The sequence below is a fragment of the Cygnus atratus genome, chromosome 15 (assembly GCF_013377495.2).
Source record: "Cygnus atratus isolate AKBS03 ecotype Queensland, Australia chromosome 15, CAtr_DNAZoo_HiC_assembly, whole genome shotgun sequence".
In the NCBI taxonomy this organism is placed as follows: Eukaryota; Metazoa; Chordata; class Aves; order Anseriformes; family Anatidae; genus Cygnus; species Cygnus atratus.
In genome coordinates this window covers 5,426,576-5,438,741 of record NC_066376.1, presented here as the reverse complement: position 1 = coordinate 5,438,741, position 12,166 = coordinate 5,426,576, and the positions used below count along the sequence as shown (strand labels likewise).

At 41.2% G+C, this 12,166-nt stretch overlaps 1 protein-coding gene across 1 annotated transcript in view; it reads right to left on the bottom strand.

The window, feature by feature from the left end:
* Positions 1-12,166, bottom strand: part of MAD1L1 (mitotic arrest deficient 1 like 1) — a 355,426-nt gene that overhangs the window by 147,312 nt on the left and 195,948 nt on the right. Inside the window, exon 15 of the mRNA XM_035549239.2 lies at positions 10,264-10,354. Coding sequence (XP_035405132.1) covers positions 10,264-10,354 — 91 coding nt within the window. The remainder of the gene's footprint in view (positions 1-10,263; positions 10,355-12,166) is intronic.

The window sequence follows — 12,166 nt, the reverse complement described above, 5'->3', positions numbered from 1 at the left end:
GTGCATATCCAATAATTCTTCTTGCACACTGAACATACCAACCCATAAGCAATCCCTGACTCCTAAGGAAATAACCTTGAGGACAGCAACCTGGGATCTAGAGGGAAGGCAGTTCTACAGCTGAGCTCCCCTACAGAGACTGCCTTGCCAACAGCTTTTCACATCCCCTTACTCATAAAAACGAGAAAATTTCTGTAATTACTACTGATTGCAACTGTGATAGTACTGCACAGAAAGAATGTATCCACTGGAAAAAGACCAAAAGCACACCAGAGGATCTCTGTGGAGATCATGCTTGCTGAGCAGCCTTTATGTTAGTGGGTTTCCAAGTTTTTCATCCTACCAGAGCCAGAATCACAATGACCCCTTTTTTCTGAAGCGCCGTCTTTATTCTGAAAGGCCACAATCTGAACCAAACATCTGATGTTGTGTCCGACATGCACAACGTATTTCAGGGAATTTTTATTTCATTTTAAATGCCCTGCCAAAAATGCAAAGAACAGGCACAGCTTCTGTATTATTTAAGGTACGTAAGGCCTAAACGTTGAGCAGGGGAAGCAGCGGTGTTCCTGACGTGCCAAACCCCATGCCTGGGGAAACGCAGAGATGGGACAGATCACCCGAGAACCCTCCCACCTGTGTTTAACACAACCGGGCTTTACAGACACCTTTACAGCACCGCTCCTATGCACACACAGCAGCAGCATCTCACTACTGATTGTTTTTAAAAAAGACACAAAGACACCCTTTCCACAGCGTTTCACTTATCCTGCCATCCTAGCTGTCTATCCTGTTTTGAAGAGAACAGCTCTTCTACCGAAATTAAGCATCTTTTTCCATTCTACTCTTACCTGTCTTTCATATCTGGGTAGAAAAGCTGTCAAAAATACTTTTTTTTCTGGTTTATATGGATCTATGTCTTTTTAGAGCCTTATCAAGCAAAAGTAAAAGGAAATCGAGGCGAATTTCAAAACAGACTGGAAAGGGACCATACTGTGGTCTGACTGCCTTCAGGGTGCACTAGCAGAGATGCTCATGCATCAGGGTGTTACTCCTCCCTGCATGGCCCCTTTCAGACCACCCTGGTTCTCCCCAAACACCCTACAAACTCTGATCCCTAGCATAGCCTCGGCTACAGATTGAACTGCACAATGCCAAGCGTTTGAGTGACAAATGCACATCAAGTTTCCCTTTACTATTTGATAAAATTCTTTAGGGGAAACCCGTTTTCTTTATGTAGTTCTTTGCCTCCAGGCGTCAGATAGGTGGTAGGTCATTCTGGTCAAAGGAAAGGGTTGTGGGATGTGGAAGATAAGGTGTCACCATCTCACACCCTTGAATCCCCCCAGCAGACACCACATTATTCCTCTGAAGCACGCTGCCCTTCCCGGCAGTGGCTCTGCTCAGAGTATCTCCCCATTTTCTCAAGTTTTTTAAAACAGCATTACTATCGTTGCCCACTCTTCACTGTAGCGTGAAACAGGCAGATTTTCCTCCTCCCCACACGGAAAAAAAATCAAACCAAACCAAAAACCTGAACTCTGACTTCATTTCTTTCCCATAATCTAGGTAAGACATCCTGGCCTTCTGCCTCTTAGAGACAGTGCCGAGTTTTCCGCATACCAAGCAGCAGAGGAAAAATCCCGCACTGTAACCAGGGTCTCCTTATCAGGAGAATAAAACTGCTGAAGAATATTACTGAAAACTTTGACTTTACAAAGACCAGTGGCAAAAAGCCAGACTATAACAGAAGTGGAAAGACAAGGACAGCATGAAACTGTGACCTATTATTTTGTTCTAATCAAAAGTTTGAAAGTAATTGGTTCGTCAAACAAAGGCTGAAATGATAACAAGTAATGAAAAGCTAAAAGCCAAATATGGAGAGAGCTGTAACTTAAGGACGTGGTGTTTATTCATAGAAATCCAAGGAAAAGCACAAAGCTTCAGTAAACAAACCTTTCCATGCATTATTTTCCCTATTTAGCTCAAAACGACGTTTTTGTTTTGTTTCTGTGACATCAGAGCAGAATTCAAAGCAGAAGAATAATGGAAAATGAAGAAAGAACAATTGAAAACTAATTTGTGCCATCAAATGACTACACAGTAAAACTAGAAAATTATAAAGGGACAGTCGCTCTTATCATTTCCAGAAACTTTGCTTTTTCCTTGCTACGTGATGAATAAGATTAGAGGAGCTGAAAAGCGAAGCCTCTTTTTAAAATGCTTGTGTCTGCCTACCCAGCCTGGGTTTTCATTCACATTGTGATTCTGGGGAATCAGCGCAACGCTGTTCTTGCATGGAAGTCATCTCTACTTGCTGCTTACTAATATTTTATCAGCTATCATTGTAGGATGGAGGAGCAGTTTATAAATGAAAATGTATCTGAACAGTTACTTGTAGCTGAAATTACTCTGGCTCTTCAATACAAGGCTAACAGAGCACTGTGTCCATCACCCTGCTTTCCATCCATGAAAGCTGTACACACACAGAACACCCCCAGATTTATTGGTTTAGTGAACCTCCTACCACGGAATAAAATCTTATACAACTTTTAAAACCTCACCATTTGTTCTGCAATAACTGCTCGGAAAGTAGGGCTTGTTTCCAAATGGCTTTCTTGTCCTGCAGCAGGACTTCAACAACTTCTTGGTGTTTGCCCCCCGCACAACACATGCACTCTAGGAGCAACCTCCTCCTCGGTGTGGCTGTATCCTCATCCACATTTTGTGCTCATCACTCATTTTTCTACTCTAGCATAGATGCCATCTCATAAAATTTGTGCTGCATATACCTATGGGTGCAGAGACCTTTTCCAGGGGGCCATTTTCCCCTCCCCAGCTCTCTCCCCACTCACCCTGAGCTCTCTGCTGCTCAGGTAGCAAGGCTTAGCGCAGTGACCTTTTCCTGTTTCAGAGCTGTTCAGGAAATCCAGTGCTCACCCATCCTCTCTTCTGCTCATCTAATGAGCTGTGTGATGCCACACAACTGATGATACTTGCAGGGATAGCAAAAGGAGTAAATTAATGAATTTATTATGGATTTTTGTGTTAAATGTATTATGCAAATGTTAATCAGTTTCTGCAGAACTTCGAGAAAGGTGCTGCATGAAATAAACAATACAGTGTTAGCTCTGGCAGTAAAATTTAGAGCTTCAGTTGTTTAATATTCAATGTACGAATTCCTTAAAAAATTTTTTTAAAAGGGCACATCGGTAAAACTTCCCTGCACAAATGTGAATCTATGCAATCACGGTCCCTGATGTTAACAAACATTAGCAAGTCTGTACCATGCATGTCCTTGTTTTATTAGACATCCACTTGCACATCACATTTATCAGGGCCACAGAGGCCAAGAAACAGCTTCTCTTTGAACCGCCACAACTTGCTGACCTGTTTATGCTTCTCTTCTCCAACCCCAAGGAACATTTCTAATTCCTGTTAATTCTAATAACTGCAATGTTTTCAGAATTTACATGTACAAATATTTGCATAGCCTCAGCTAATTCAGTGCCATGCACTCCTCAAGGCTGAAATATATATTATATATATATATAATGATATAACTAGTGTTGCACTCCTTCTGTTTTATACTAGTTCTAGGACTTTCTCTGTACCCAATCCACACGCACAAGATTCAAGATATTTTCTCCCAAATCACAGAGTCCTTCTAGCACAAATCACAGGCTTGTTACAGGGGTAGATCTTTTCCTATGATTCATTTGGGTAGCACTTTAGCATCTACACTTAGCAGTCTACCACACCAGAGACACCTACACAGCAAAGCAGCTTGACTGTAGCTTAACCTAAGTAGTGCAAGCAACAGAGTGAAGGTAAACCAACACAGGTTTTTGCTCATACTAACCACTAGAGTACCTGCTCAGCGACTCTGCAGCGTTGCTCTAGCCACTGGCATGTTACTGCCTCTGACCCATTATCACTGCTCTTGCTACTCATGGTACCAGATTGACCCAGTCCATGCTACAGTCACAGCCATCTGGCTGCATGCATGCTCTCAAATGCCTTGAATGTTCCATGCAAGCATCCCATACCTGCTAGTTGTCACAGCCAGATACCCATAACGTCCTGGTTATAAGCTTACAGTGAGAAGCAGAGGCATTTAGGTCACAGGGAGGCTGCTGAAAGCATAAAGGTAGCCGCAAATACCTGAAAGTACATTTGCTATGAGGCTAAGCATTAGGAATGCAAATCCATGAATAAAATGCCTGTGCTACACTAGCGCTATGGGGTCAATAACTAGTACCAAAAGGTACAAATTTAACTAAGGCAACAGATGATTACCACGTGGGTTTTTTGTTGGTCTTTTGAGCAAAACTGTGGAATGACCCCCCGAGTAGTCTCCCTTTGATGGTGCTCACTTGGGCAGATACACACTTTCTCACATCAGTGAAGACTTGGTACAGCCTGTTAAATTCAGAAGATAATCTCTGACTGTAAAAGAGAAGTTTATTTTTGAAAAAATCCAGCAGGAGTCTGTGGAAAGGATCACAGATTGCTTTGCACCCCTGCCACTTCCAGATGCTCCCATGAAACCCAACATACTGGCGGAGTGGGGCAGTACATTTGTACCATGACCTTCTTTTGCAGACCCGAACCTGCACTCTTCTGCTTAGCTGATCTTGTTTTTACTGTGTTTCCCGCTGTATATTCTCAGGTATTCTATCCTGTAATTAAATCCCTCTGGAAGCACACACAAATCTGTTCCTATGCCTTACCAAAAGCTACACCTGACTGAAGAGATACAAAAGTGGTTGGCCCAAATCCATTTAAGGAAATTCTTTTTTTCTTTACTTTTCTTTCTTTCTTCTTCTTCTTCCTTCTTTTTTTTTTTTAAAGGGTTGAGCTTGACCATCTGAGCTTTTGAGTGAGAGCAAGCTGTGCCTCAGAGGCTAACCCAGAAAGGGAAAGCACCAAGATGATCCATGAAGAAGCTCCATGAGCATTTGAGAGGTCAATTAGGAAACCTTGAAAGGTTGACAATGTCCCTTTAAGTTTTATAACAGTGTAAATGATTCATTCATCATTCTTCACTGGTCACATAATGAACAGTTAGACTGTTAAATGACCTCAACTTTGCCTTGGGCTCTTAACTCCAAGCCAGTTACCGCCTGGCCGCCAAAGTCCTAAGTATAAAATGAGTCATTAATGCTTAAAGATGGGAAACACTCCCTTGTCCACCACAGGGAATAACACAGAACAATCTGCTTGGAGCACAGCTCCCAGCACCCTTTTGCTGCTCCCTCAAAATAGAGGCACGAGGTTACTCTGGATGTCCCAGCATATTCATCGTCCATGGGCGTTTGACTCCTGGAAGAAAATGAAATAAAGCAGGTGGCAGCCGCCCGCTGTCCTTGCAGAGCCTCTTGCATGGGTGGAACAAACACAATGGGTCCAATTAAAATAACCTAAAGCAGACAAATAGGACAGAGCCTGCAGACACCCACTCTATTTGTATCTAACTTCGGCAATTATATCAGATATTCCTACCCAAAAAAAAATAGTGCCCGCAAAACTCACCTTTTTCTTATCTTTAAATTATTACAGCTACAACACAACTAGCAGTGAAGTCGACAAGTGGTTTATGCTTTAATTTGTGTAAAAATAATCAATTTAAAACCTGGAAGAAACTAAGATTGAATTTAACCAGATTAATATCTTAAATTGTAAAATGGTCGATAACAATAGTAAAGTTTGACATTTAGAAAGCAACTACTGCACATGGATTAATGAACACCTCTGAATAAAGTCATATCAGCATGGAAAAAATACTCCCACAGTACCTCTTGTGGAGTAAGTTTTTCTCAGGCAGTTCCTTTGTGGACACTGGAGCTCAGTCCCTTGGTTGTAGTTCCAACAACTAAATTTAGCCTAAATACCAGCTTCTGGCTGGGGAACGTTTTCTGATGGGTGTCCCCCATACCACATAGACCTGAAGTAGACCAAACCTTAGAGATCTCATTTTCGCAAGCAGTTTTAGCTGAAACGTACTTGGGAGAACTCGAGGTCACAGAGCGGAGCACCCTCATCCATCCTGACACCACATCCAAAACCGAACTTTGTGCAGAAACACCCAGCTGGACGGGCGAGCTCAGCTAGCGGAGCCAGCACAGCGCTCAGGCTAACTTACAGTGCTGTAGTGCTCAGGGTAGAAAAAGCAGCCTAAAATTACGCTGCTGCGTGTCATTCAAACACACTCCTATTTCATTCTGCTTCTATATTAAAAAACACTGTGTAAAAACCATGTTCCCCTCCTGCTGTGTAAGGTGGTTTTCAGACAGGAACTCCTACTTGCAGCTAACCAGTCAACTCCCTTCAAGCCCTGAGATAACGGACAAAACCAATTATTTCAATACGTATGAATAACGTCGCATTTTTATGTTGCTGTTACATTAGTGACCGGCAGAAAGGCTAAAGACAACTAGTTATTACTACGTTTATGGGCATCACACTCACAAGTTGATCAGCTCAGAGCCCATGCCAAACCCTGAGCCTTTCACACAGCCAAACCAAGGGTCTCAGCAAGTCTCCAGGGTCCTTTCTTCAAGCTTCCTGGGACCCTGCTCAGATTGCTTTCACTGCCAGCATCCACAGGTGATTCCTTTTACACCAAAATTAGCAAGAAAATAACGGTTCTATCTATTTGGCCTCACAAATATACACGTATACGCACAAAAGGATGAGGATGCTAGCTTGGTTATGGGACTAGTGACGATTTCCAAGCCCAAACATATCTCAGTGTAAAAAAAGCATCTCCCTGACTTTTATCTATACAGATCCACTTATCAAACTCAAACTGGAATTTCATTTTTCTCACCAACCAGCTGTGAACTAATTATGAGGACTTCTAACTAGTCCTGCTCCTTCGCCAAGCATATGGTTCCAATTAAGTGAAACTGCAGCTGATTTTAATCAATCTTCCTTGAAGCAGCCGAAGTTGAAGAATCTCTTCTCCTTCAGCTCAAAGAGTAGAGAGCAGGAAAAGCAGGAGAGTAGTATTTGCATAAGGAACACTTCACATCCGCTTGGTTGCCTGTAAACACGAGGCTCCTAGCAGTAAGAAATGCTAATGGAACACTCTTCACAAGTCTTTCCTTCCACTTTATCCAAAAAGCACTGATTTGATCAGTCTCTTTTGCTCCTGGCCAAGCTGCACCACCAAGTCGGGAAGATGGCCCAAATCATTTCAGACAACTAACAAACCAAACTTTTCACGGAAATCTCAGCAAGCCTGCCCACCGTAGACCAAGCAGTAACAGCACGTTTTCTTTCCCAGATTAAAGACTCAGTCTTTTTTACTTCATCAAAAGAAAGACAGTGAGGAGGAAGGGATAAAATTGTCTGGTTAAACCCTCTCTTTTCACATATTATTTGAATCCCTTTGCTGAGCCGCAGTTCAGATGTTATTCTTAAGATAATGTCCCGGGTGATGGGGGAGACATCTCAGCAGGGTGTCATTTCCATACAGTCCAAACATTTCTCGTGTTTTTGTAATCTGAGGTTTTTATTAGCAGTAAAGACCTGACCAGTGAGTAATATCCATGCTAAAGTCTTTATACCAGTGAAGGAAAATCAATGCAGCCTACAGCTAGGTGTCAAGAGCCAAGGGGTTTCGGAAGAGAGGGTGTGTGGAGGTGGAAAGCGCCTTCAGCCATAATTCAAGCTGCCCCCACACAAGCAAGGAGTACAAAGAGATGTCAGATGTTATATATGCTGCTGCAGATAGCTATCGGTAGCTCTGTTTCTTTATTTGCTAATACTGAGCTCGGGGAGTCTGAATCACGCGCCTATCTTACACCAAAGTGCCTACTGCTATCAGCAGCCAAAGCTGAGATGAGCAAAAGCCACGTGCCAGTACTGAGCTACAAGAGGACATGAGAGGCGGCAAACATTTTTGAAACCGTATTCCTTTTCACACATCAGTGCAGTCAAACCTCGATGGTTTTTATTAGGAAACATTAGCTGTATGCCCTTCAATTTCGTTCACCGCACACGGCTTTGTGAATTCAGTTTTCAGTCCAGTCCTGTGTCAAGCAGTCGAAGCCCTAATTCTAAATCCTGCCTCTTCCAAATTCCCAACTTCAATACAGACTCCCCATGCATCTTTCATTCAGTAGACACAGTTCCAGAAAGTTAGGTTTTATTTTAAAAAAGGAACTGCAGATAAAGACTTGTCAGAAATTGGCCTCTTCCTACCTTATTTAATATCACCCTCTACGTTCTCTTACACTTTGATTTGATGCCATGCTTTCCCATGTTTGTAATTTCAATCATCTTTTTCTTCATACACAGAAATCACAAGAAAATTTTACTGAAGTTTGTCTTGCCTTTTTTTTCCCTTTGTGATAAAGGCAAGTTAATTTAACCCATCATTTCCCAGTGATTTCTTTCAGAGAGAGGAATAAATAACATCAAACTAGCAATGTTTTAGTGACCTTATCTCAGCGTATAATAATATCCTTAGTGTATTTTCTCAGCATTGATAAAAGAGGTGAATTACTAAGCTTATCCTTAACTTAGTGGGTTCCCACTCTAAGGAACTGTTTTCCAGCGTGTATAAAAAAAAGTCACTCCAAGCTTGGCCTGTCAAGGTATTTTATATGCTAAGTGAATAAAAACCAGGCAAGCTGATGTTTTGTCCTCTGAGGAGTTCCAAAATCTTGACCATTCAGGTGGGCACACACTGATCAATACTGACATTTTAGCATTCAACTTACATATTCCTTATATTTATGTTCTCCTCTCTACTCCTCCTCCTTTGGAGAAGTTGCTTTTGGCAGCCACCTCTAAGATACAAGTAGGAAACAAGGGAGGAGAAGAGCATCTTGTTCCCAGCCTATCACCACGTTACTTTTTTATACTGCAGAAGCTCAGCTGTCCAAATGGTAGCTGATGCTGATGACCACAAGGCAGAAAATTAGCAAGACTACGCTACAGCCTTTGGATCTTTCCTCTTTGAATGCGAGCCTTACAACACTTGGTGCTCTGGCATCTCGAGAGCAGCACAGAGCATGTCTCAGCATCATGAAGAAAATAGGGAATTCCTCTGGTCAGGCCCCCCTGGCAAGCCAGCAGTCATCGTAAGACAACGACTACAGACTAAATACGACTTGAGTGAGTTGTAACCTGCTCTGAAACCAAAGCTGCTGCTGTGTATTTTGGAGACCTGAGCATCCAAACACCAGCCCAAAGCTTTCATCTCCTGATGACTGAAACCCAATTAAAGGTGAGCCAGGTGACAGGTTTCACACTAAACGTGGCTCAGCAGCTCTTAGCTCCTTGCTTTATCAAAGCTGTCACTTCCCCTGTCTCTAGGAATTGGTAATAAAAAAAAAAAAAATGATCCACCTCTAATAGGTGTCAGGATAAAATCAATGGTCTGACAGAAATCTGGGTAATTTCAAAACTACAGTGTTTTGTTTTGTTTTTTTACCACGAACCAATTTACACAAAAATGGGGGGAAAAAGAGAGAAAGAAAGGAAAATTAAGAGAATGAAATGCTACAATGCAGAGCTGTTCAGCATATCAGAGAGAACAGCAGGGAGAGATAACGCTGTTCATAGCAGGATGGGCTGTGATTAAACAAATGTGCACAGGTTCTTGTTTGCTCCAGCACCTTTCAGACAGGAAATGCTATGAAAGCTTGAAGAAACTTCCATGCTCCTCCTCTGCACAGGAAAGTTGTTACCACCATCAGAGCAGGCTGAACACAGTCCACTTGACTGCTGTGGGCTCCCTTGCCTTCCTTCAGGGAGGGTGAGACTTCACTGATCTTGCCAGAGTGAAAAACTGAAGACCTTTTGCCATACAGGATGGCAGCTACCTCAACAAATGGTAAAACACCTGCAGTAGCACAGCAAAACAAGCACACCCCTTCATCCTCCTGACTCCACGCCTCTTGCCTCTCACTGTCTGTGCTCTGGTGACACTGCCATGTTGTCATCTTCCCAACAGCACTGATGCTTCCAGGACTGGAAAACTACTGTCTAATAAGGCCACAAACTGGTGGTTCTAGAAAAGCATATTGAAAAAACTCGATGTGTGAGATTGAATGCAACATCCAAACACTTCAATAACACAAAGATAAAGGTGTATTGGTGCATTTTGCACAGGCTTCCTAAAGCACCTTGCCCAGACCGAGGGAAATGAACGTGTGTGTTGTAAGGTTCAATTTGGCAAATCTGTTAGAACTGTATGGACTGTATCAGGCTCTCCAGCCACTCTTTTTGGACGTCCAAGTTTCCTACCTGCAGAGTTAGCTTCTCCAGTTTCATTTCCAGAGATCTGTTCTCCTCTTCCAGCTTGCTGCGTTCAGCTTCTAGCTCCTCAATTTTCAGCCTAGAGAGGAAAGGAAAGATAATAAACACTCTGTCTTTGCCCAGTCTCTCTACAAATGATCAAGTAAAAACTGAAATCACAGACAGTGGCAGATGACTCCTGTATTCAATGCCACAAAGCTATACTACTGAGGTGTACCTTTTAGCTATTTGCGTGAACTAACTTTGTATGATTAAAATATAATTTCAAAAATACATAGTTAAAATACACAACTTGAATATAAAGCAAATTTAACTTAGATACTTCCTGAGAAGAGAGACAGAGTCTAGACCATCATGTTCAATAACCACCAACAGCTAAAATCTCCATGAAGGTGTCAAATCTCTTTTTGATCTGATTTATACTTTTGGCCTTCACAATGCTCCTTGGCAGTAAGTTCCACAATTTAATTATGTGCTGTATGAAAAATTAGTTCATTTTGTTTTATACTTCACATGTGATTATTTCACTGAGCGCCTGTTAGTTCTGCAATGAAGAACTGTGAATAATTGTACCATGCTCCCCTCTCTGTGCAACTCTAAAAGCCTCCCTGTATTATTTCCTGAAGAATTTCAATTTAGTCTTTCCTCACATCAAAGGCTTTCCATATTTCTGTTCATCTTTATTGTCCTTCAAGTTTTATATAAACTTTTTGCTATGGGAAGAGCTAGAATTACAAACAGCACTCAGATGTATTCAGTAGTATGAGGCTGTTTTGGTCTCAACTTGTTTTCTAATAATTCCTAGTATTCCATTTGTCTTTTTAACCACTGAGCACTTCCTTGATATGTTTAGAGAAATGTTCACAATAATGTTAAGATCTCTTTCTAGAGTGATAACAGCCCTTTTAGAGCCCACTATTGTACAAGTAAAAGTAAAGACGTTTTTCATACATCTGTGGGTTTTATATATTTTTTTTTTTATCTACAACTTTCTCTCTTATTCTATCTAGTAGCATCATAAGATTCTCCTGAAATACTAACAGCCTGATAACCTGTATATTTTCACATTACCTCAAACTCTATCACTACTCACAAACTTCTTTTTGTGTTGGACAAATTCCCAATAAAAACCATTCTAAGACCTAGTGGAAAACCCCCTATATTGTGAAAAATGAAAATGTATTCCTTGATTTTCCATCTTGTAAATTTGCATGATATAAATTAATGGAAGAAAAATGTACCAAGCTTCACAAAACAGAAAGATGTAATCTCTGGTCCAGGAAATTCTGGAGGAAATACAGTAAAATCTAGGAGAGCCTTCTGACAAAGTACCCCCAGTAGCTTCGCCCAATTTGCATGGGCATCCACTACTGGCCATCAATACAGACTGTAAACTGGGATGCCCTCTGTGATTTTATATTCTTAATAATCCAACAAAGAACCTTCTTTTTTATTCCAACAGAGTAATGTCTCTTTGAGACCTTTGGCTCAAAGCTTTTTGAAAGGTCAAACATATTACATCAACCATATCAGCTTTAGCCAAATGATTGTTGAATCCTTCAGAGAACTCTATCAAACTTGTTACGCAGGAGAAATTATTATAAAAAGTTCAATATAACATTTTTGCTTGCATTTAAGTACAGAGTACAAAAACCTTAACACTGCTTTGAGAGCCTCACCTTTCTCGTTTTAACTTCTTGCGATTAACTGCACAACTAATACATATTAACATCGATCTTTGCATCCAGTTTTTGGAGGATTCTTTACCAGAATAGTTTTTAAAAATTAATTATCTTGCTTGATAACACACACTTTTAAATGATCTAAATTAAGCTGAAAATCCTTGCACTGTGACAATAAACAACATGCCCATCTGCCAATATCCAGGAAT